Source organism: Onychomys torridus, chromosome 22 (genome assembly GCF_903995425.1).
Source record: "Onychomys torridus chromosome 22, mOncTor1.1, whole genome shotgun sequence".
NCBI lineage: Eukaryota > Metazoa > Chordata > Mammalia > Rodentia > Cricetidae > Onychomys > Onychomys torridus.
In genome coordinates, this window is record NC_050464.1 from 31228078 (window position 1) to 31250391 (window position 22314).

The window sequence follows — 22314 nt, forward strand, 5'->3', positions numbered from 1 at the left end:
CCATACCCCAATATTGGGTTTCTCTGCTGATGTAGTAAATTATCGGGGACTATGGGGGGTCCAGCCCCTCGATAGTCCCCTCCCAGGGTCCGGGAAGAATCTACAACCAGCTGATAATTAATCTTTGAAGAAAAGAAATGAATCTATGTACACAAACTCCTTAGTCCACACACTTTATTATTCTGTGTCGGTTCTCTCTCTACAAGCTTCTATTCTGCTCTCATTTTTAGCTCCTTTCTTGCCCGATTTCTCTTTACATTTACCTGTTGTCCCCTCTAGGTTCTATCTTAATCCCTTCATCTAGTTCTGCCCCTTCTAGGTTCTCATCCATCTAGTTCTTTCCCCTATCAGCTCCTCTCCCATCTCCTCCTCTCTCATCTAGTTCTTCCCCATCTCAGTTTGTTCCTCTCCAGTTCTTACCCATCTAGTTCTTCCATTCTCTTTTCTCTTCTCTGTCTCTCCGTGCCCTGGAAGTCCAGGTATGTATACACTTACAAGCAGTATTGCCTTAGCAGTGCAAAGCCAGGCTTCCAGGGTCAAACGGAGGGGTGATAAGAATCCCATTAGAGGGGCAATAACTGTTAATTACCATTTGCAACCCCAAAGGGAAGTGACCAATGGAGAAATGAATTAACTAAAGGCTAAATTCGGGCTGGTTGTGGTGGTACACGATGATAGGATTTGCTGAAGGAGGCGGAGGCAGGAGGATCACGAGTTCGAGGCCAGCCTGGGCTACACATTGCCAGGCAGTGGTGGCGCACACCTCGAATCCCAGCACTCGGGAGGCAGAGGCAGGCGGATCTCTGTGAGTTCGAGGACAGCCTGGACTACCAAGTGAGTTCCAGGAAAGGCGCAAAGCTACACAGAGAAACCCTGTCTCGAAAAAACAAAAACAACAAAAAAACCCCCACAAAAAAACAAAAAAAGTGCTAAATTCGGGTAATATCTAAGAGGGATCTTATATGCTCAATTATAGTCTTAAACGTGATTAGTAGAAAATGTTAAGAATCTATAGGGGTTGGGGATTTAGCTCAGTGGTAGAGCGATTGCCTAGCAAGTGCAAGGCCCTGGCTTCAAGCCTCAGCTCAAAACAAAACAAAACAAACAAACAAACAAACAAAAAAAACGAATCTATAAGTTGCTAGGTCAATGGGAGAAAATAAAACTGCCTTCTTTTTTCCTGTGGCTCTTATCTGTCCAAGCTATCTGCCGTTTTTTCTGCAGGGTGGGGGAAAGTGTGCTCGGTCTCTAGGCAACCTGTGTACAGCTAGATGCCTCTGGTGATAGTTAAAGGGAGATCTGGAACTAGAGGTAAGGTTTGGGAAAGGAGGAAGTAAAGCTTAATTAGCACATCCACTAGGACTTCTCAAACAGGTAGCCTGGATGCTTAAGTCTGTTCTTAGAGAGTACAGAGGTATCTCTGCTAAGATACTTTCAGGTCTGGGGATGGACCTGACCAGATGCTGCCAATGATGATAATTACAGGGAGGCTTGAACTGGGGTTCTGGCTGTGCATAGCTGTTAGCACAGAAGGTTATCTGAATATTCTTAGAAGTGGTTAGGTAAGGAGTTAAAGGTCTATAAAGTTAGTAACGCTGTAAGAAAGGAGGGTCCAAGCTAAATTGTATAAAGCTATTACTTAAGGTCCACCTGACCTAGGCAGTGTCTCCTTGTGGAATTTACCTTAAATCAGGAGACTTGTTATTACTGTTAGTCCTTGAAAGTGGCTAAGAGAGATATCTGATCCCAGAGAAAGACTTTCCTGAGGCTGTTCTCCAAATAGCTGGAATGTGTGTGTCCAGAGAGTGATCAGTCCACACTGTTAGCCCTTCTTTGGGGAGAGTCAATTGGGAAAACTATGAAGGCACATATGATTTTCATAACAGAAGACAGCTGATATATAACAAGCCAAATAACACCAAAAGCTCCTTGGATTTGGCTTCCTCTGGAGGAAATCCTTGATCCTTCCAGGTAGTGACTTTGCCATAACCAGCTGAGCTCTCATGATATATTCCTGCGGCCCGCAGCAGTAAATCAGATCAGGCCGAATTACTAAGTCCAGGTTTAATGAGTAAAGCATTCCTGGGTGGTCCCAGGGGAAGCGGAGAAACCACAAGGGAGAACCCTGAAGTAAGTCTATGGGGTGGGTCTTAAATATCCTGCAGGGGTGGTCTTTGAGCAGCTCCAGGGGAGGAGCTGATCCTTGGTAGGCTTTCTGATGGACAGGGTCTGGGATGGGAGGAGTGAGGCCAGAGGGGAGCTTCCCAATATATATACACACATTTACATGCATACATATGGTAAATGTCCACTCCCCAGTGTCCTGCTTGTTTACAAAGCCGGCAAGATCCTGGAAGAGGCCTTGAAGGGTGGCTGTTGGATGAACTGGTATGGCCAAGGGGCTCTGTTATGGGGGGTCAGAGCGGCAGTTCATGGAGACAGGAACCTCAAGAGGGAGCAGGCTGCAAACATTTCCACATTTCTAAGACCCTCACCCCATCCCCTATAAAGGGTTGTAGCCATCTCCTTCCTCTGGTAGACTCATCCCATGGGAGGCTGTGTACACCAATAAACACAATCCCCTCTGTTGAAAGTCAGACTCCTGTCTCTTTGAACTGCCTCAGAAATCTTACAGGGCCAAAAGCCACCAAGAGAATCTGGGATCCATTAGTGACCTGAGCCCACCCACAAACGTACCTCCCTTGTTTATTTGTTGATATCTGGTGCAGTGGGGGAGCCGAGCCAGCCGTCACGGGAGGACAAAGGGTAACAGAGAGGGTAGTCATGAGGGCGCCAGCCCACAGAGCCCTGCAGTACAGCCTAACAGCAGAAAGGAGCCAGTGTCTGCATGGCCCCTGGCCCCTCATGGGCCTCCCTTGCTCTCATCTGGTTGCCGGTCCCATGAGCCAAGTCGGCCTGTCAGGGCCACCCCGTCTCTCCAAGGCAGCCATTTCTTTCACTCTGTTTCTGCCCTTCTCCCCTCACTTTTCTCTGTCTTGCTCTGATACAATCTCAACTCCAAATGGGAGACCAACTCTCCATTCAAGCAGACCATGTATTCAACACAACAGTGAAAACGTTTGAACAAGGTAACCCCGTGGGACCTAACTCTAAGGCACCCTGGTTAGGTCTGGGAGCCTCTCCATCATCTTGAAACTCAAAGGTTCTGGGAACTCTCCACTGGCTTCCATGACTTGTTTGCCTGAAAGCTCTAGGAACTTCTGTGTCCTGTGGTCTCTTGACCCCTAGAAATGTGGGAGATTGGGGATGCCCACTCTCCTTCCCAAGCACCTTTGGTGTTGTGAGCAAGAATGTAGATATGTGTAGTCGGTATAACAAATGTTTTATTTTATTAAGCTGAGAACATCACACAAGGCTCACACTCTAGATTCTTAACTACAGTACTTATCCCCCTAGGGTTGCTCACCTGTGTGTTGTATCTTATCTGGAGGTTGGGTCTAATAGAAGACTCTGATTTGGGGGTCAGGTTCCTAGGGGAGACTCTCCAGCCTCAGGACAGAACAAAGTGGCATCTCTCCAGATGTGCAGAGTAGAGTATTGCTCTTGGTCTCTGCTTATAGACTGGTGGGCATCATGGGGTTCTAGGGCTGTGTCTGGTTTTCTTGGGTGAGTGATGTCACTGGGTTCTGGTTATCAGGTGCAGCCTTGGGTGTAGTGGGATTCCTAAACATTTTTACATGTTTAAAAGATATTTTTTTACTATGCTCATTAATGTGGTCGATCCAAAGTCTGAGAAATGCCTCTGGGTGTTTCCATTTAACCTGTTTTTACCTTGGTTCCACACCTGCCATGGGTTCCAAATTGTTCCAAAGAACACACCCTTAGCCTGGCTGTAGGCTAACATAAAAGAGCTTCATTTGGAAGTCCTCAGGAGGCTACACTTGTTCATCTTTTGATCCCAATCTATCCCCAATACTTACTGGATGACGGCCATTGCTGGCCCAAATTTAAAACTTCCAACTTTTTATTTTTTTGAGACAGGGTTTCTTTGTGTAACCCTTGCTGTCCTGGAACTCACTTTGTAGACCAGGCTGGCCTACAGAGAGACCTGCCTACCTCTGCCTCCCAACTGCTGGGACTAAAGACATGTGCTACCATGCATGACCTAAAGGAAACTTTTAATTTTACTATCTAAATTGATATAAGTAACTTCACAAAATAAGATGGAGAGTGAGCTGAGGCCTCTTCCCCATTATTTCTGCATTCTTAAGACCCTCATTATAAAGGGCTGAAGCCGTCCTTTCCTCTGCCAGACCATTCCAACTTTCTGGAGAAGTCTGCCCCGTCATGTGAAGCAATAAACCGTTGAAGGTCAGGCTCCCCATCGCTTTTCTGCCTCAGAAATTTAATAGCAAGAACATGTACTAAGCTGCTTGTATAACCCTCATAAGCTCCTGGTTTCATTTTATATTATGATTGCATCCAAGGCATCTGCAAAGGCAGTTCATATATCTCCTATCAGAAGAGGAGCAGGGTGGAGTAATTTCTTCAGCAAGCCTCCTTTCTAGTTTTTGAGACAAGCATCTCCTTGTAACCCAGGCTGGTCTTGAACTCGGAGATCCACCCGCCGCTGATGGGATTAAAGGCAATTGCCACCATGCCGGGCTTTTAGCAACTATTTGAAATAGAACTAGAGAGCCACCAAAATGGTAGAGGGTTTGTGTAGGGCCAATGCGAAGACAGTTCACAACTTACCCCTTCACGCTTGGATACGCCTTGCTTTCCCCGCGTTTGCTCTTGGGAAGCTCTCTCTCTCTCTCTCTCTCTCTCTAACTCTCTCATATGTAAGCTCCCATTTAAATAATCTTTAATAAAACCTTCGACTCTGCTTCATAAACTGGCTATTCCTAAAACTCTGAGCACGGAAGCCACGAACTCGTTTGGTCCCCTGAAACTCTTTGGGATATTGAGGCAGCAGCAGGCAGCTGCATCTCTGACCCCGCACAACTGACAGAACAAGCACAATCCAGTTGGTTCCCACATAGCGAGGTCTCTGTGTGTCCCAAGTTACCGTTCTGGTCCTAGCCACCTTCCACGGCTGTCTCCACAAGCTTTTTCTGGAGGTGTAAATCCTTGCAGCACGGACATAGGTCCGCTGGCTTCTGCGCACGCGTACCACGCGCGCCCCGCTGCTCCCTGGGCTGACCGGGCCGGCGCGCCGTCTTACGTCATTAACACGGCGCCGTCGCAGAGGAAGGCCCGGGGCCCTGAGCTGCGTGCGGCGCGCCCCGGGGAGGACCCGGCGGGCGCCTGCACATCAGCCGCGCGGCCCCGGAGTGCCTCGGAAAGCCCGGCCGACGCCGGCAAGGCGCGCGTGGGGCTGTGGGGTCTCGGAGCTGGGCGGCAGCATGGGTGGCGTGGGACGGCAGAGGACCCGGCGCGGGCGGGCGGCCGGCACGGCTGCCCGGCGCGGGCGTCCCGGCGATGTGTGGCGCTGAAGCGGCAGTGGGAGCGGCGGCGGCGGCGGCGGCGGCGGCGGCGGCGGCGGGCTTAGCTTCGGCTTCGGCTTCGCGGCGGTGCGGGCGGCGGCGGCGGCGGCGGCGGCGGCGCAGGCCCCTCCTCAGGACCTGGCGAGCCCGGGCCTAAGCGGCGGCCCCACAAACCCCCCGCACGGCGCTCCAGGCCGGGCCCCTCCCCGTCTCGCCCTGCCCCGGGAGCCTGCCTCCCCGGCCGGGGATGAGGCCGGGAAGCGGCTGCGCGGGGCCCAGCACAAAGGCTTGTCCCCAGGGGCCGCCGCCGCCGCCGCCGCCCCCGCCCCCACCAGCCTAGAGCCGCCTGTGGAAGCCGAGCCGGCACCCGGGCCCTCATCCCCTCCGGTCCCCAGTGGCGGGCACTGCCCGTCTCCCCGAGGCCCGGGGACCCGAGCTCCGAGCCCTTTGCTTCCTCGGCTGCCAGGGGACCGGACAGCCGCGCAGCCTCCGCCGCTCCGGGCTGTGGGAGCCCTGCGGAGCATGTCGGAGGATAGCGACATGGAGAAAGCCATCAAGGTAAGGGAGAGATGCCACTCCTTCCCTGCTTTGTCCTGTGATTCCTCTCAGCGCCAGCCTCGGAAAATCGAGAGGACTTGGATGAGAGCTTAGAGGTTCTAGTCACTAGAATCTGGTGAATCCGGGTGTCCGCCGCCCCGGGTTCCTTGGACCGTACTGAGTTGTGGAGGGTGGGGATGTCTGATTCTTTCCAGCTTCTTTGGCTGAGGGAGTTTGTGCTCCGCTAGAACGAAGGTGAGTAGTGTGGGGATACTTGATATAAGAGAAACTAAGAGGGCTTCGTAGGATTGATTCTTCACGTTTCATCGCCCCCAAATGCCTGTTTGCTTCTCAGCCCCTTGGCAGCGGCTCTAACTGACCCCACCTGTGAGGTCCCAAACAAGCCTGTTTGAGTGTTTCAGGTTCAGAAGTTGGTTCGGCTTCGTCCAAAACGAGTTCTTCGGATTTTCCCTCCTTATCTGTGCATTCATTTCCTCCTGTTCTCTTGCCTGCCCTCCTAGGAATCAAGAGTTTATTTCAGAGGAGCTAACAGCACCCTCTGTTCAAAAATGACCCCAAATGAGACTGGGAATGTAGCGCAGTTGGTAGAGTACTTTCCTTACCATGCACAAATCCCTGGGTTTGATCCCTAGCACTTCATAAAACCGGCACAGTGGCACAAGTCTGTCATCCCAGTGCACAGGAGGATCAGAACTCAGAGCTAGTACTGTGTTTTGAGGTTTTGGTGAGGAAGGGCTCCTGAGCTCAAGCCTGATGCCCTGAGTAAGATCCATGGACCCACAAGGCTGGGGAGAATCAACTTCTTTCTTTCTTTTTTTTTTGTTTTTTTGTTTTTTTTTGAGGCAGGGTTTCTCTGTGTAGCCCTGGCGGTCCTGGAACTCACTCCGTAGCCCAGGCTGGCCTTGAACTCAGAGATCCATTTGCCTCTGCCTCCCGAGTGCTGGCATCAAAAGTGTGCACCACCGCCGCCTGTCGAGAACCTATGCTTGCAGGTTGTCCTCTGGTCTTTGAGGACATACACCTGCACACAATGAAATCATAAAAAGTTTAATCTTTGGCCACATATGGACGTAAGAGGCCAGCCTAGGGCTATAAACTCTGTGTATAAATCAATAAGTACATAAATTAGAATGACCCTAGTCAAAGTGACTTTTTCGAGATAGGATTTCTGTATAACAGCCCTGGCTGTCCTGGAACTCATTCTGTAGACCAGACTGGCCTAGAACTCAGAGATCCACCTGCTTCTGTCTCCTGAGTGCTGGGATTAAAGGCGTGCACCACTGCTCTGCCAGAATAGACTTTTGTTTAGTTTTTTTTTTTTTTTTTTTTAGAGTGACAGCTTTGTTATGTGTTGACACTTTTCATGTTTTTGTTTGACAGCTTCATGCATTTATTCTTCGTTGTTTTGGTTTCACCATTGAGAGTATTTCTATTTCCTGGGTATGGTGGCATGTGCTTGAGGCCATGAGTTCTAGGTTAGCCTAGGCAACACAGTGAGATGTCATATCAAAACATTTAAACAAAACAAAGAAGTGAAAGAAGTCCTTAGTTTGACTCAGTATCAGCATTGTTTCTTCTAGTCTTGGAATGTAGTAAAATTTAAGAACACTATAAGTGTGTGTTTGTGTGTGTCTCTGCGTGTGTGTGTGTGTGTGTGTGTGTGTGTGTGTGAGTGTGTGTGAGTGTGTGTGCGTGCGCATGGAAGTTGGTTCTCTCCTGTCATTTGGGTTGCAAGGATACAGCTCTGGCTTGATGGCAAGTGCTTATTACCTGAGTCCTCTTTGGTCATATTTAAAAACAAAAGGAATTTTAAAAAACTCACCACAACTTTTTCTGGGGAGGGCTGGACAGATGCTTAGTGATTAACCACACGCACTACTTTTGTAGAGGACTCCAGTTTGGTTCCTCGCACCCACACTGAGTGGCCCACAGCCACTCACAACAGTCTGGATCTCTAGCTCCAAGGGATCTGACACCTTCTGGTTCCAGGGCACTTGTACACTTAACCCATACATAATTTAAAAGGGGGGGGGGGCAGGGCATGGTGAAACACACCTTTAATCCAAGCACTTGGAAGGCAGACGCGGTTGAACTCTGAATTCAAGGCCAGCCTGGACTATATAGTGAGACTCTTGTCTCAAAACAAAACAGGTTCTGGAGAGATAACTCAGCCCTTAAGAGCACTGGCTGCTCTTGAGAAGGACCTGGGTTCAATTCCCAGCACCCACATGGCAGCTCACAACTGTCTGTAACTCCAGCTCCAGGGGACCAGACACTCTCACACAGACCTGAATATAGACAAAACAGAGCATATAAAATAAAAATGAAAATAATTCAAAACAAAACAGAAACTATTGAATCTTTGCAGAACCTATCTATTTGTGTACAGTAGTCAGAGATAGTTGCTATTTTTTTTTCTCTTCTCCTATTGGATGATAATTTCCTGGGTTTTATATATCTAGTAATTTTTGTTTAAAGTTGGACATTTGGTAACATTGTAACAACTCTGGACTCTGACTCCTGCACCAGCTTGTAGCTGCCTAGAATTAAAAGGGAATTTCTTTTCCTTGTGCATGCTAATGTCTGCTCAGGGATGTTAGGTTGTTATTTTTCTTAGCCTGTGTGTGTTGTCTAGTTCTGTCAGCCCCTGATGTGGGCAGAGACTTTCCAGTGTTTTGAACTCTTTGAGGCCTGGACCCCTGCTGCTCAACCCCTGTGGTTCTGGAGTCCTTTCAGAATGGAGCTGACTGCAAAGTCCCTTCTGCCTTAGATCTTCCCTGGCCTCTCAGTCCCCCAGTCCTTGTGGTTTTCTAGTCCATTAATCAAAAAGAGTTTCGTGGAGAGCTAGCTCACTTGGGCCTTACTCTATGGTCTGTCTAGCGATTTGCCCTCTGAAGCCACATAGTCTGCATTCCTGGCCAGGACCATTGTCTTGGAGCTTAGCACAGCTGTCTCTTGTCACCCACATTCCCCTGCTCTTACCTGCACAGTCCACCATTTTCTTCCCTGTCCAAGAGAGCAGCAGCATTGTTTACTTTTCATAGCCAGCTTCACGCTGGGAGCAGGCAACACCACTGACTGCTTTGGGCAGTGAGGACAGAGGCTAGGAGCTGCAGGAGCCGGGCTGCATGCTGCTTTTGACCTCACTACTAGTGGGTTGAAAAAAGACAGTTCTCTGTTCAGCTTATACTCTTCTGAAACAGTTTTGACTATTGACAGGGTCTGCCTGGCTGGCCTGGAACTCATGTAGTCCAGGCTGGCTTGCCTCTGCCTCTTGGATTCTGGAAGGAAAGGCTAGATCAGTTCTGTTGTTGTTTTTGTTTTGACAATTTTGTCAAAACTGCCTGCCTTTCCCACTGTATGAGAACCTCCTGTTCTGTTATTACTGAGCCTCAGAGAATGTTGGTGGTCTACCCAGATAAAGATGAATGGAGAATGAATCTAGAGTACTTCATCCACTCCATCCCAGATCAGTTCTAGAATCTCAAGTGAGGGGCCTGGGCATTGGGTCGTTTTGAATTTAAACATTCTCAGGTGGTTGTGGTAGTTGGTTACTGAGGAGCTGCAGTCTGGAGTGGGTCTGCAAGTGCCTTTCTTCCTGTTGTAAAAGGAAGTATCTGAACGTCAGGCTTGAACATGTAGCCCTGCCGGCTCTCTGTCAAGTAGGCTATCACCTTCACATGGGTGGAGGGTTAGGCCTGAGAGTCCACTCTCCTCTCCACACAAGTTGAACAGTTTGTTCAAGGATGTAAGCCTCTGCAGACAGCTGACATGGTTTTCTGGAATCTCAGAAAATACACTTGATTGTTGTGGTGAAGACACACAAGTTACTGTGCTGTGTGTGTGTGTATATATGAGCATGGGGGTGGAGTGCTGGGATGGATGTGGGCCTCTTGTATGCTATGTGTTCTGCACCCATCTAAAGTCCTGACTTTGTAATACTTTGACACCCTCCATAAAGCATCATTTGTCTACTTAAATAGACCATGTAGGCGGGTTGTACAGCTTCCTTTTGTTCTGGAACCTGTGCTATTGGAAGGTAGTGATTGGGAGGTTGTGGCAGTTAAGTAGACAAGTGCAATTGTAAAGCCCATGGACTGGTTTAGGAGGTGAGGTGCTGGGTTGGGGATTTAGCTCAGTGGTAGAGCGCTTGCTTAGCAAGTGCAAGGCCCTGGGTTCAGTCCTCAGCTCTGGAAAAAAAAAAAAACAAAAAACCACGCTGCTAGAAGGTGAGGTGCTGAACCGTGAACCAGGCTGTCCTACTCCTGCTCAGTGGAGTCATCTCTGCCCCTCCCCCTTTCTTCTTTTTAAAAGGAAACCTCCATTTTAGAAGAATATAGTATCAACTGGACTCAGAAGCTGGGAGCGGGAATTAGCGGTCCAGTCAGGTAAGACACCCATGTGGAAAACAGGGCCCAATTGCTCCGAGAGGAGACACACAAGATGAGCCCTCCCTGAGCTACAGGCATCAGGTGCGCCTTGAGAATTAGCCTGAGTTTAAATAGTAGAGTTTTTCTTTGGTTTTGGATTTGGTTGTAGTGTTGGGTTTTGTGTGTATAGAGAACATGTACTATTGAGCTATAGTAGAGGGTATTTATACGATTATGTTTTTATATTTTATGAGTGACTGTGTGTGGTGCACATGGGTGCCATAGCACATGTGTGGAAGTCAGAGGATGACTTTCAGGAGTTGGTTCTCCTCTCCTCCGTGTGGGTGCTAGAGAGCTCATTGGCCCTTAGTAAATCTAGACACAGCTAGGTAGCAAGGTCTGTAGTCACATGGTCTATAGTATTACAGGTTAGTTTTAAGATGTCAAAATAGCCGGGCGGTGGTGGTGCACGCCTGTAATCCCTGCACTCAGGAGGCAGAGGCAGGTGGATCTCTGTGAGTTCAAGGCCAAGACAGCCTCCAGAGCTACAGAGAGAAACCCTGTCTCCAAAAAAAAAAAAAAGATTTAAAAATATTTGGGCCAGTGAGATGGGTCATTGTGTAGAGGCGCTTGTATACAATTCTGATGACCTGGATTCAATCTCTGGACCAACAATAATATTGGAAGGAGAGAACTGATTTGAAGGTTCCCCTGTGACCTCCAAATATATGCACACACAAAATAAGAAATTAAAAAGTAATTTAAAAAATGGAAAAGGTGGGGCTGGGAAGATGGTCAAAGTACTGGCTGCTCTTGCAGAGGATCTGGTTCCTAGTATCCATAAAGTAGCTCACAGCCGCCTGTAATCCTGTTGCAGGGGATCTGATGACCTCTTCTGACCTTCGCAGGGACCTGGTGGAGAACAGATTTACATGCAGGCAAAACGTTCATACAATAAAAACAAATAAAGATAGTAAAGATAGAAATTTTTTATTTATTATATTTGTGTTTTAATTTTACACATCAGCCATGGGTTCCCCCTGTCCTCCCCCTCCTGCCCCCGCCCCCACCTTCCCCCCAACCCCTCCCCTCCATTCCCATCTCCTCCAGGGCCAAGACTGCCCTGGGGATTCAGTTCAACCCGGTGGATTCAGTACAGGCAGGTCCAGTCCCCTCCTTCCAGGCTGAGCAAAGGTGTCCCTGTGTAAGCCCAAGCTTCCAAACATGTACTCACTCATAGGAGGATACTAGATGTAAAACAAAGATGACTAGACTGCTACACAACTCCAGGGAGGCTACCTAGAAAACGGGACCCTAGGAAAGACACAGGGATCGCCCAGTGATAGAGAAATGGATGAGATCTACATGAACAACCTAGATGACAGTGGGAGTAATGAAGGGCAAGATTTGAGGGGAAGAAAGCTTAGGGGAGCAGGAGATCCCAGCTGGATCAAGAACAGAAAGGGAGAACAAGGAAATTTTTTTGTTTTGTTTTGGTTTTTCGAGACAGGGTTTCTCTGTAGCTTTGGAGCCTGTCCTGGACTAGCTCTGTAGACCAGGCTGGCCTCAAACTCACAGAGATCCGCCTGGCTCAGCCTCCCGAGTGCTGGGATTACAGGCGTGCGCCACCACCACCTGGTGGAAATTTTTTTTAAGTAGAAAAAGACTGGGTCATTTTTTGAGAAGCTGTCATTTCTGCGTTGCTGACATTACTGCTGGGTTGAGACCCGAGAGACTTTTCTAGGGAAGGTTGTTTGTATTTGTCTGTCTGTCTGTCTGTGACAGAGTCTCTACAGGCCGTGCCCTCTGGTATTTGCTATGTAGATCCTAACTGCCACTGTGATTCCCTCTACACCTAGAGTCTGTGTGAAGAAATCTACTCAAGAACGGTTTGCACTGAAAATCCTTCTCGATCGTCCAAAAGCTAGAAATGAGGTATGTTCCTTTAGTACTTGGACTTGTTTACACACACACACAAACACACATGCACATGCACACACGCCCACACACACCACACTTGAGGGAGAAAGAGAGGGGGGAGGGTGTGCAGTGTCTGTGTAGGCCAGAAGAGGGCATTAGATGCCTTAGAGCTGGAGTTACAGGCAGTGTGAGCCACTCATTTTGGTACTAGGACCTGAATTTGGTCTTCTGGAAGTACAGGAAGCACTCTTAACCACTTGGCTGTCTCTCTAGCCCATGTTTAGATGTTTTTAGGGCCTTAGAATATGTCTGTGTTTACAGTTAGGCAGGCAGCTTCCTGGAAAATAGAGAGATGTGTGGAGAACCTTAGGTCCTACTGAACTTCTCTTCCTGTTCACATGGTCGAGTTCTGTCACAGTTCAGAGAGCTAGGTAGCATGTGGTCTTTCCCTTCCGGCTGCTTCACATCTTCTTACAGTTAGTAGTGGTGATCTTGAAATAAATGAGTTATGTATATTTTCATTTACTAATAGAGGACATAGATAGTGGATCTGTCAGTACAGTTTTATTTTGGAGAAAATACTGAGGAGATGGTCCGGACAGGAAAACAAGATTCTTTTATATTATTCTAAGTGGTGAAGATTTTACAGAAGTAGGCATCCTTTGGACTCAGTGTGGTCAGTTTTTGATGGGACATTTGGGGGAAAATGTTGGCGTTTCCTTTGCACAAACATTTCTTGTATTCTCTTTAAGGTGCGTCTGCACATGATGTGTGCCACACACCCCAATATAGTTCAGATTATTGAAGTGTTTGCTAACAGTGTACAGTTTCCTCACGAGTCCAGTCCCAGGTAAGACTACACAGGGCCGTCACCATGTGCCTGCCCACGTGGAGGTCATGTTGTACAGAATGGCCCTCTTCTCTGTCTTCTTTCCCTTCCCCACCCTTCCTCTCTCCTCTTCCTACTTCTTCTCTTTGTGTTTAAAAACATAGAAACATTTGTAAAAGTGGAATTATGTCTCAGCACTGAGTTTTCCAGCTGCCTATGGGAAATCTTGTTTCATCTGTTACCCCTCTTCTACCATTGATTTGATTACTTTCTCTTTTTAAAAAAACTTCAGGGTTGGGGATTATAGGTCAGTGGTAAAGTGTGTGTGTGCGTGTGTGCGTGCGTGCGTGCGTGCGTGCGTGCATGCGTGCGTGCGTGCATGCGTGCGTGTTACAGTTTAGTTAAAAGCAAAATAAAGCATTAAAGAGCCAGGTACAGTGGTGCATGCCTGTAATATTAAAACTGCGAAGCCGAGGCAGGAGGATCATGTACAGTTTAGCCTGGCCCACATAGTAAGACTTTGTTTCTAAATAAATAAATAAATTGGAATTGAAATAGATTCTATTCCAAATCGGTGAGAAGGGCCCGAATGTTCTTCCAGATCCAGTCTTAGAGGCTGAGACAAAGCCCCTATTGCTTGGTCTGACTTCCCTGTTGAAGAAAGAAACCATGATAATCCTCTAAGCTGCACATTTGGGAGGTGCTTTAGGTGGACACTGAGATGTGAGCGCTGTCATGGCGTACAGTAGCCGGCCAGCAAGGAGCCTGTCCCTTGCATTCTGAACCTTAGAAAGCAGCGTAGTGTAAGTGCCACCTGGGAGGCAGGCCTCTCCCAGAGGCTGTGGGAAGTGGGCATTGTGGAGCTGGTAAAAAGAAGTGGATCTTGAAAGCCAATGGGAAGTCGATTGTTTTCCACAACTATGCTCTGTTGGTGAAAGCATTTCTGTGAAGGAGCAGAAACCCGATTCATGTTTTGTTGTGTTTTTTTTCTGTTTTCTTTGTTTACTTGAGCATATGAGGATCATTTTTGCACTTAATTAGTGGCTAGATAACCCTGAACTTAGATAGTGGTTACATATTTTGTAGATGAGCTCGCTTCATGTCAGTTTTTGAATCTTCAGGGTTTTTCCTTTTTTTTTTTTTTTTTTTAACTTATAATCAAATGCTTTCAAACAGGGCTCGACTATTAATTGTAATGGAGATGATGGAAGGGGGCGAGCTATTTCACAGGATCAGCCAGCACCGGCACTTTACAGAGAAGCAAGCCAGCCAAGTAACAAAGCAGGCAAGTCGACCTGGGCGGGTGGGCGGGGGTCAGGGGGCGCCGACCCTCTGGCTAAGTGGTCCAGTTGCATCCATCGGGAAGACAGCTGAAAGAACAGCTCCATTTGACCTCTCATTGCCTGCTTTGTTATAACCAGAAAGGATGCCTCACGGGGAAGTGGGACCCCTTTCTACTTTGGGAGGGAGGACTGTATTCTTAATTGTGTCACATGTGTCCCAAGGCTGCTGGGAGAGTATCCTCCACTGACTGAGGACAGCTGTGTACAGGTAGATTTGATGCTGCTGATGCCCACTTGGAAGACCCTTTAGTATAAACTTGTTCTCAGGCATCTCTACCTGAGATGTTTCTTGCATAAGCCACCCATCATTTCTGAAGATTTTAATACTATTCTCAGATTTTTATAATAGTGAATGATTCTTAGTCATAATCCATCATATTTTGTTATATAAATGATTTATGTCCCATTTAATATCTTCACTCCAACCAGGACTGACCACTCATAGAGGTGACAAGCTAAACTTCAGGCTTGTCTTCAGAACAAGCAAGCAGGCCCCAGAATGGCAAACGGGCCCGCAGCTAGCTTTCTGAGAAAGCTCTTACCAGTTTCCCACCCTGTTTTCAAGTGTCTTTTGATGCCTCCTTTCCAACTGACTAGGGAGCAACCAGTATTTGAAATGCTGAGAATCGCACACTGAGTTGAGGAACTACAGAATCTTTTCTGTTTAACTTTTAAATTATACCGCTCATTTCTCAAATACTGAGACTAAAGGATGAGATCTGATCATCTGTAAAAAAACAAACAAACAAAACACTGTTGTAGGTCTACTCATACAGATGTATTGTCATTAAGTAAGATGAGCAAATTGCAACATTAGGTAGAAAATCCAGCCAGCAGGCTGGAAGGCTTTGCCTGCCATCCAGCTCCCTAGAGTGCTGTTGTCTTGTAAGTACAGTCATGTTCCCCGCTGGGCAAGCTCCTGCCTACTGAAGATGCTGCCTCTGGGGTCCCCGCCAGTATCTCTCCCAGCAGGGCATCTTACAGGTTGTATCCACTGCTTTATTCTAACAAAGGATCATTTGCAGTCATGTTTGTTTAGTAATTATCGGTTGTAGTTAAAGTAAGGTGAATTCATTTCTGTGTCTTGATGTTCCAAGCCTTTTGTAGCTTCTGTTTTGAAACTGACATGGGCACAGTTGTAGTTGACCTAACCCTGAGCTCTCACACTAGGTGTGTGAGAGATAGTGCTTTTCTAAGAAGTGGCTGCTCCACTGTGCCCTTTTTCAGATAGCCCTGGCTCTACAGCACTGTCACTTGCTAAACATTGCGCACAGAGATCTCAAGCCTGAAAATCTGCTTTTCAAGGATAACTCTTTGGTGAGAAAACTTGCTTTTCCTCGTTTGATGCTGGCACTTTATTTTGTTTGATTTTCTTTCTTTCGTTAGACAGAGTCTGTGTATCCCAGGCTGGCCTTGAACTTGCTATGCAGCTGAAGATGACCTTGAACTCTGATTCTCCTGCCTCTTCTTCCTGAGTGTTGGGTTCCAGGTATGCATCATCACATTCAGTTTATGTGGGGATTGAACCCAGGACTTTGTGCATAGTAGGCAAGCATGCTGCCAACTGAGGTACATACCCAGCCTTGTTTTGATTTTGTCACACTGTCCTGATATGTAGATCAGGCTGGCCTGGAACTCATGAAGACTAGGTTAGCCTAAAACTCAAGAATTTTCCTCTTGCTTCCTGAGTCCTAGGATTGCAGGTGTGTGCTTCCCTCTGGCTGCACCGAGCCTGTGTGCAGGAGGTTTTAGGCCATGGGGCTTCTCACACCTTTGTTCCCCACTTGTCTCCTTGTTAGGGATCAGAAATGTCGTGGTACCTGTGACATTGGTGATTTGGACAGGATGGATGTATTTGTGGGACTTAGAAATTTATACTCGGAGGGCCTTTAGGGAAAGGCAGGAATTGACGTGCTTTTTTATGTCACCTCGGAAGTTAAATTTGAGTTGCTGCTAGCCGTCTTGTTTGTCTCTGTAGTCCTGTCTCCTGCCCATCTTCCATCTTGAGCAGTCAGCTGCTCAAGTTGCCGTGAAGCTCATGGCTAATGTTCAGAATGGAGCAGGGCTGGGGCTGATGAGACGAGGGCTAGAAGGCTAAGACACGTGAACTGTGCTCACAACTGTGGGTCCAGGCTGCCTTTCTTCTGCATTACTTTTAGATTACTGATTGATTGACTGGCTTTTTGTGGGGTGAGTGGTTTGGCTGCAAGTGTGCACTGTCTGTGAAGGCCTGAACAGGGCATTGGATGCCTGGGACTGGAGTTACAGGTGGTTGTGAGCTGCCACATGGGTGCTGGGACCCAAAGCCAGGTGTTCTGAGAGAGCAGGGATTGCTCCTAAGTTCTGGGCCCAGTACAGCCCCTCCGTACTAAGAACAGTTTCCACACGCTCTTCACAGGCTCAGGTCTCAGCTAGAAACTGACAAGAGCCTCATGCCTGCATTGTCCTCCTTTTATATATATGTAGGGTTTTATCCTGGAGCCCAGGCTGGCCTCAAAGTCATGGTAATCCTCCTGCCTCAGTGTCCACAGTGTTGGGATTACAGGCATGAGCCACCACACCTGAATTCCAAAAGTGTTTCCTGACAGCTCTGCAGTATTGACCCTAGTGTGTTTTCTTTCAGGACGCCCCTGTGAAATTATGTGACTTTGGGTTTGCTAAAGTTGACCAAGGTGATTTGATGACACCCCAGTTTACCCCTTATTATGTAGCACCTCAGGTAAGCATGTCTTCTCACACTGTATTGCCTTATGCTGGAGCCTCTTGTTCCTACTTTTTCATTTCTTTTCTTTAAAGATTTAACTATGTGTACTTGAGTGTATTTTTTTGTTTATTTCGGTTTGGGTTTTTTTTGGGGGGCGGGGAGGGATTCAAGACGAGTTTTCTCTATGTAGTGTTGGAACCTGTCCTGGAACTCACAGAGATCCACCTGCCTCTTCCTCCTGGGTGCTGGGATTAAAAGCATGTGCCACCACCGCCCGGCAAGAGTATTTTTTTATATAAGAATGTTACTATAGGTTCTCATGCAGGCTCGAGAGGGTGTCGGGTTTCCTGGCACTGGAGTTCTAGGTAATTGTGGATACTGGGAATTGAACTTGGGTCCTTGTAATTAATTGCCAAGCCATCTCTCCAGTCCCAGCTCTTGTGCCTTCTCTTCTAGATGGGTATCAAGGTGGGGAGCGGAACTCAGATTCAGAAACCTCTAGATTGCTTCATTTGGTATAGAATTTTGCTTTTAAAATCAGCTTTTAGGCTCTGGGTAAAGTGTTTATCACACAAGTCTGAGGACCAGAGTTAGAGTCCCTAGAACCTACATAAGGCTGATGTGCATGTATTTCCACTCCCTGTGTCCTGTCGTGAGATGGGAGGTGAGTCCCCAGAAGCTCACATGCCAGCTAGCCTGGCATATGCAGTGGGGAAACAAGAAACTTTGCCTCAAACATGGTGGAAGGCAAGGACCTATCTCCATGTGAGGTTGTCCTCTGACCTCCCTGCATGTGTGTTGTAGCATGCACAAACCTAAACTCACATGAAAACATGTAATTATATGTACACACAATATGCCCATGTACAATTTTTTTTTTTTTTTTTTTTGAGGCAGGGTTTCTCTGTGTAGCTCCAGCTGTCCTGGAACTTGCTTTATAGATCAGGCTGGTCTCAAACTCAGAGATTTTGCCTCTGTGTCCTGAGCGCTGAGATTAAAGGCATGCATCATCACACCCAGTGCACAGATTCCCCCCCCCCCCCCCCCCCCCCCCCCCCCCCCGACAGGGTTTCCCTGTGTAGCTTTGTGCCTTTCTGGAACTCGCTTTGGAGACCAGGCTGGCCTCAAACTCACAGAGATCCGCCTGCCTCTGCCTCCTGAGTGCTGGGATTAAAGGTGTGTGCCACCACCGCCTGGCCAGATTTTTTAAAAATCAACCTTTTTTAAGCTACAGTTTAGAGGCTTGATTTACATGCAGTAAAACATTATAGATCTAGGAAAGGCCTTTGTATTGTAGATGCTACCAACCCCCACCACATATTTAACAAGTTTTCCTGTATCTGCCCATGATAGGATAAGGAGTTATCTTTTCCTTAAGCAGTACTTCAGGACGTATCGTTATCACTACTCCTGTGCATGGCACTATTGTTGAGCACTGTGATCTTGCCCTTGTGGTATCTGAGCAGGCTGTTAGGTGACTCAGGTGTGTAGTGGGTGGAGGGCAGACACTCTTAATGGAAGGGAGAGTCCAGTCCCAGGTGCTGTTGAGCAGGATGGTGCTGCACGTAGTGTACTCAGTGGTGCAGAACTCGTAGGTTAAGATTGTGCAGGTTCTTATTTTATGTTTTTGGACTGAGGTTAACTGCTGGGAACTGAAACCGTGGGAAACAAGACTGTAGAAAGGGGAGACTCAGTGTGTAAACCTGACAAGCTGAATGTGGTCCCGGGGCCCACATGGTGGAAGGAGAGAACTGAGTTCTTCTGGGACCTACACCTGTGCTGCCACACATGCACATCATACACAGTAAATAAACATGTAATTGGAAAGTGTTTTAGAAGGGAGACCATTCCTACTTTGGGTGTAGTTTCAGTACTAATGAACATGTACTCCACATGAGCATCACCACAGTGACATTTGGAGTCGTCATCTGCGAGCCCGTGCCCTCCACTTGGCTCCTTCTTTGATCCACAGAGCTGACACCCTTCATCTACTCTTGGTCTCATTGGTTAGTTTTGCTTACTACTGAATTTCATGGAAATGTGATTGTGACCTTTCTGTCTCCCTTCTTTACCCAGCATGCTTTGGAAACTCATCTGTGTGCATGTGTTTGTATAGTTCTTTCTGTTGTTAGGTAGTGTTCTATTCTACAGCCAGACTGAGTTTGTTTTTCGTGCACTAGTGGCCATTTTTTTCTTTTTTCCTTTCTTATTGGCCATTTTTAATACAGCTGCTAATTAAGTTTATGCCGGGCAGTGGTGGCACACTCCTTTAATCCCAGCACTCTGGAGGCAGAGCCAGGTGGATCTCTGAGTTCGAGGCCAGCCTGATCTACAGAGCAAGATCCAGGACAGGCACCAAAACTACACAGAGAAACCCTGTCTCGAAATTCAAAAAACAAAAAACAAAAACAAAAAAAGAGTATTTACTAATTTTGAGTTCATAGTTTCCCATCTGTAAGGTACCTTTCAATTGCTTTTGTCATTTATGGGTTTTTTGTTGTTGTCTTGGCTTTGTTTTCTTAGTGTCTGACTGTGTAACCCAGGCTGGCCTGGAATGCAGAGATCCACCTGTCTTTGTCTCTTGTGTGCTGATGAAAGGTGTGGCTACTGTGTCCAGTGTAGATCACATTTTTTGCAGCTGCACTTGTTCAAACAAACAAACAATTGTTGCATCGTGGAATTACCTTGAAGTGTTGAGATTCATCGGACTGCAGTAGCTTTCTGTAAGCCTGATTGACAACAGTATGAGGAAGCCCTGGAGCTTCCACGGTCCCAGTCTGGACCTGGCCCCACTTGCTCTCCTTCCCTGTGTATAACCTGACTTCAGTACGCAAGGGCCCCTGAGGTGTCAGTGCACTGGGTGGAGCCTGGACATGGAGTCTGAGATCTTCCCAGGTGTATGTCACTCATGTATGGAAATGCAGGGCATGTTTGTACTTGATGCTGTTTCCTAGTGTCTGAGTTTACTTTTATCATTTTTTGTTGGCCTTTTGTTGTTGTTTTGGTTTGGTTTCATTTTTCAAGACATGGTTTCTCTATGTAGCCCTGGCTGGCCTTGAATTCAACAGAGAACCACCTGCCTCTGCTTCCAGAGTGAGCCACCACCATCTGGTTGATCATTGTTTTTCTGCAGATTTATTAGGATTCCATCCCTAGAAATTCCTGTGGTTGTAATGCATACCTTTAGTTAGTATGTCCCTTTCTGTCTTCCTGCTGCATTGAACCAGCTAGGACGACCATGGAGGACAGGCTCGTGTCAATATAAGAGCAAACATCCTACAGAAGCAGAGTTCACGTTAGCCACTAAGTGTAGGGTAACTTCTGTTTCTGTGGGTGTCAGTGGAAGGCTAGGGGAGTTCCCTCTGTTCCTAGTAGAGGAAAGTGCATGTGGGTTACGTTGTTCTCAGTGCTTTTCCTCTGCGTCTGTCGATTCTTCTCCTGCTCCATTACCAGTATAACATCCACACACTACACACGTATGATTTTTCTTGCCCCCCCCCCCCCAAAATAATGTCTTAAAACTAGCCCAAGTTGGTCTTGAACTCACAGCACTCTTCCTGCCTTAGCTTCCTGGGGGCTGGAATTACACCTGAATGTTCTTGAGTTATACTTTGGTAAGGCATTTGTATTTTCTGTCAGAGACTATTTGGTCTGTAATATCTTTGCCTGCTTCTAGAGTTACTGGGTCAAAGCTGACTTAATGAGATAGTTGGAAAGTTTGTTGTTGGTTTTGTGAAACCCTTTGTGTAAGATCGCTCGTTGACTTACGGTGGGCTGTGCCCTACTGATCCCATCATGCATTTATAGTGCTGTGAGTAAAAAAGGCATTCAATATATCCAGCCTGCTGAGCATAATAGCATGGTGCAACACATGACGCTTTAGACTAGCAATTTTTTTTTTATGTACAGTATAAACTTTATAAGGAACAGAAGAGCACATTTTCCTACACCTTATTCAGTCCAGTAGAGCCCAGGTTTGGGTACTCTTGCTCACAGTCCTCAGTGAAGACGCTTCAGGCTTTGCCACTTAGCACATCCTCCGGGCCTGGCTACCCATCAGCACTCTGCTCTTGGCCAAAAGTGTAATGGCCCAGAGCTTGGGCTCACCTCCAGACATTTCTTGGATTAGAATGGGCAGACCAGGGTGCACCTTCTTCAGCTCCACAAAACATGGCTGGATGAGATCCTTCACACTCTGGCTGCCCGGTGAACACTGATATAAGTGGATGTGAATCTCAAACAGCCCCAGATTTGTACCGATCACTCGGCTAGCAGTGATGGCTGCCATCTTTGCCAGACCAGCAGCTGTTAATCATGACCATTGCATGACATGATTTAAAACACGTTTGTAGAAATCTTTTTCATGTCTTACTGCCTGTGGTTGACCTTGCATGACTAAAACTGAAGAGAAAGGAAAGGATTATAATACCTTGTGTAGTTGCTTTTCTTCCTCTGCCGCACGCGTGTGTGTGTGTGCGCGTGTGCGTGCGTGTGTGTGCGTGTGCGTGCGCGTGTGCGTGTGTGTGTGCGCGCGTGCGTGTGTGCGTGCGTGTGCGTGCGTGTGTGCGTGCGTGTGCGCGCGCGCGTGTGTGTATGTGTGTATGTGTGTGTGCGCGTGTGTATGTGTGTGTGCGCGTGTGTGTGCGCGTGTGTGTGCGTGCGTGTGTGTGCGCGTGCGTGTGTGTGCGTGCGTGTGTGTGCGTGTGTGCGTGCATGTGTGTGTGTGTTGTAGTTGTTGGATTTTTTTGGGTTTTGTTTGTTTGAGACAGGGTCTCATTATATAGCTCTGGCGGCCTAGAACTGGGAGGCAGAAGCAGGTGGATCTCTGTGAGTTCGAGGCCAGCCTGGTCTACAGAGCTAGTCCAGGACAGGCTCCAAGGCTACAGAGAAACTCTGTCTCGAAAAACAAAACAAAACAAACAAATACAAAATCATTGCAAGAATTTTATATGGTTTGAAGTTTTATAACCCATTTGAGTCAACTTTACACATCGATTAGCTGTAGATGCAAGCTTAGCTCTTAGCACTTGAATATACACTTGTCCAGGACCTTTGTTAGGAAGTCTTCTCTGTTCTGCTGTTTCGGAGTGGTTGTCAGAAGACGCAGTTGAACGTGTGCGCGCGTTCTCGTACAGAGTGA

General features: G+C 47.4%; 1 protein-coding gene across 3 annotated transcripts in view; it reads left to right on the forward strand.

Moving 5' to 3' along the window:
* The first annotated feature begins 5222 nt into the window (after positions 1-5222).
* Mapkapk5 (MAPK activated protein kinase 5) overlaps positions 5223-22314 on the forward strand; it is a 28226-nt gene continuing 11134 nt past the window's right edge. The window contains exons 1-7 of one of the 3 annotated variants that reach the window (XM_036171853.1): positions 5223-6008; positions 10323-10396; positions 12238-12313; positions 13051-13148; positions 14304-14412; positions 15698-15787; positions 17094-17189. In XM_036171853.1, coding sequence (XP_036027746.1) covers positions 5973-6008; positions 10323-10396; positions 12238-12313; positions 13051-13148; positions 14304-14412; positions 15698-15787; positions 17094-17189 — 579 coding nt within the window. In that variant the 5' untranslated portion in view covers positions 5223-5972. The remainder of the gene's footprint in view (positions 6009-10322; positions 10397-12237; positions 12314-13050; positions 13149-14303; positions 14413-15697; positions 15788-17093; positions 17190-22314) is intronic. The other 2 variants (XM_036171854.1, XM_036171855.1) reach the window with 2 other exon arrangements.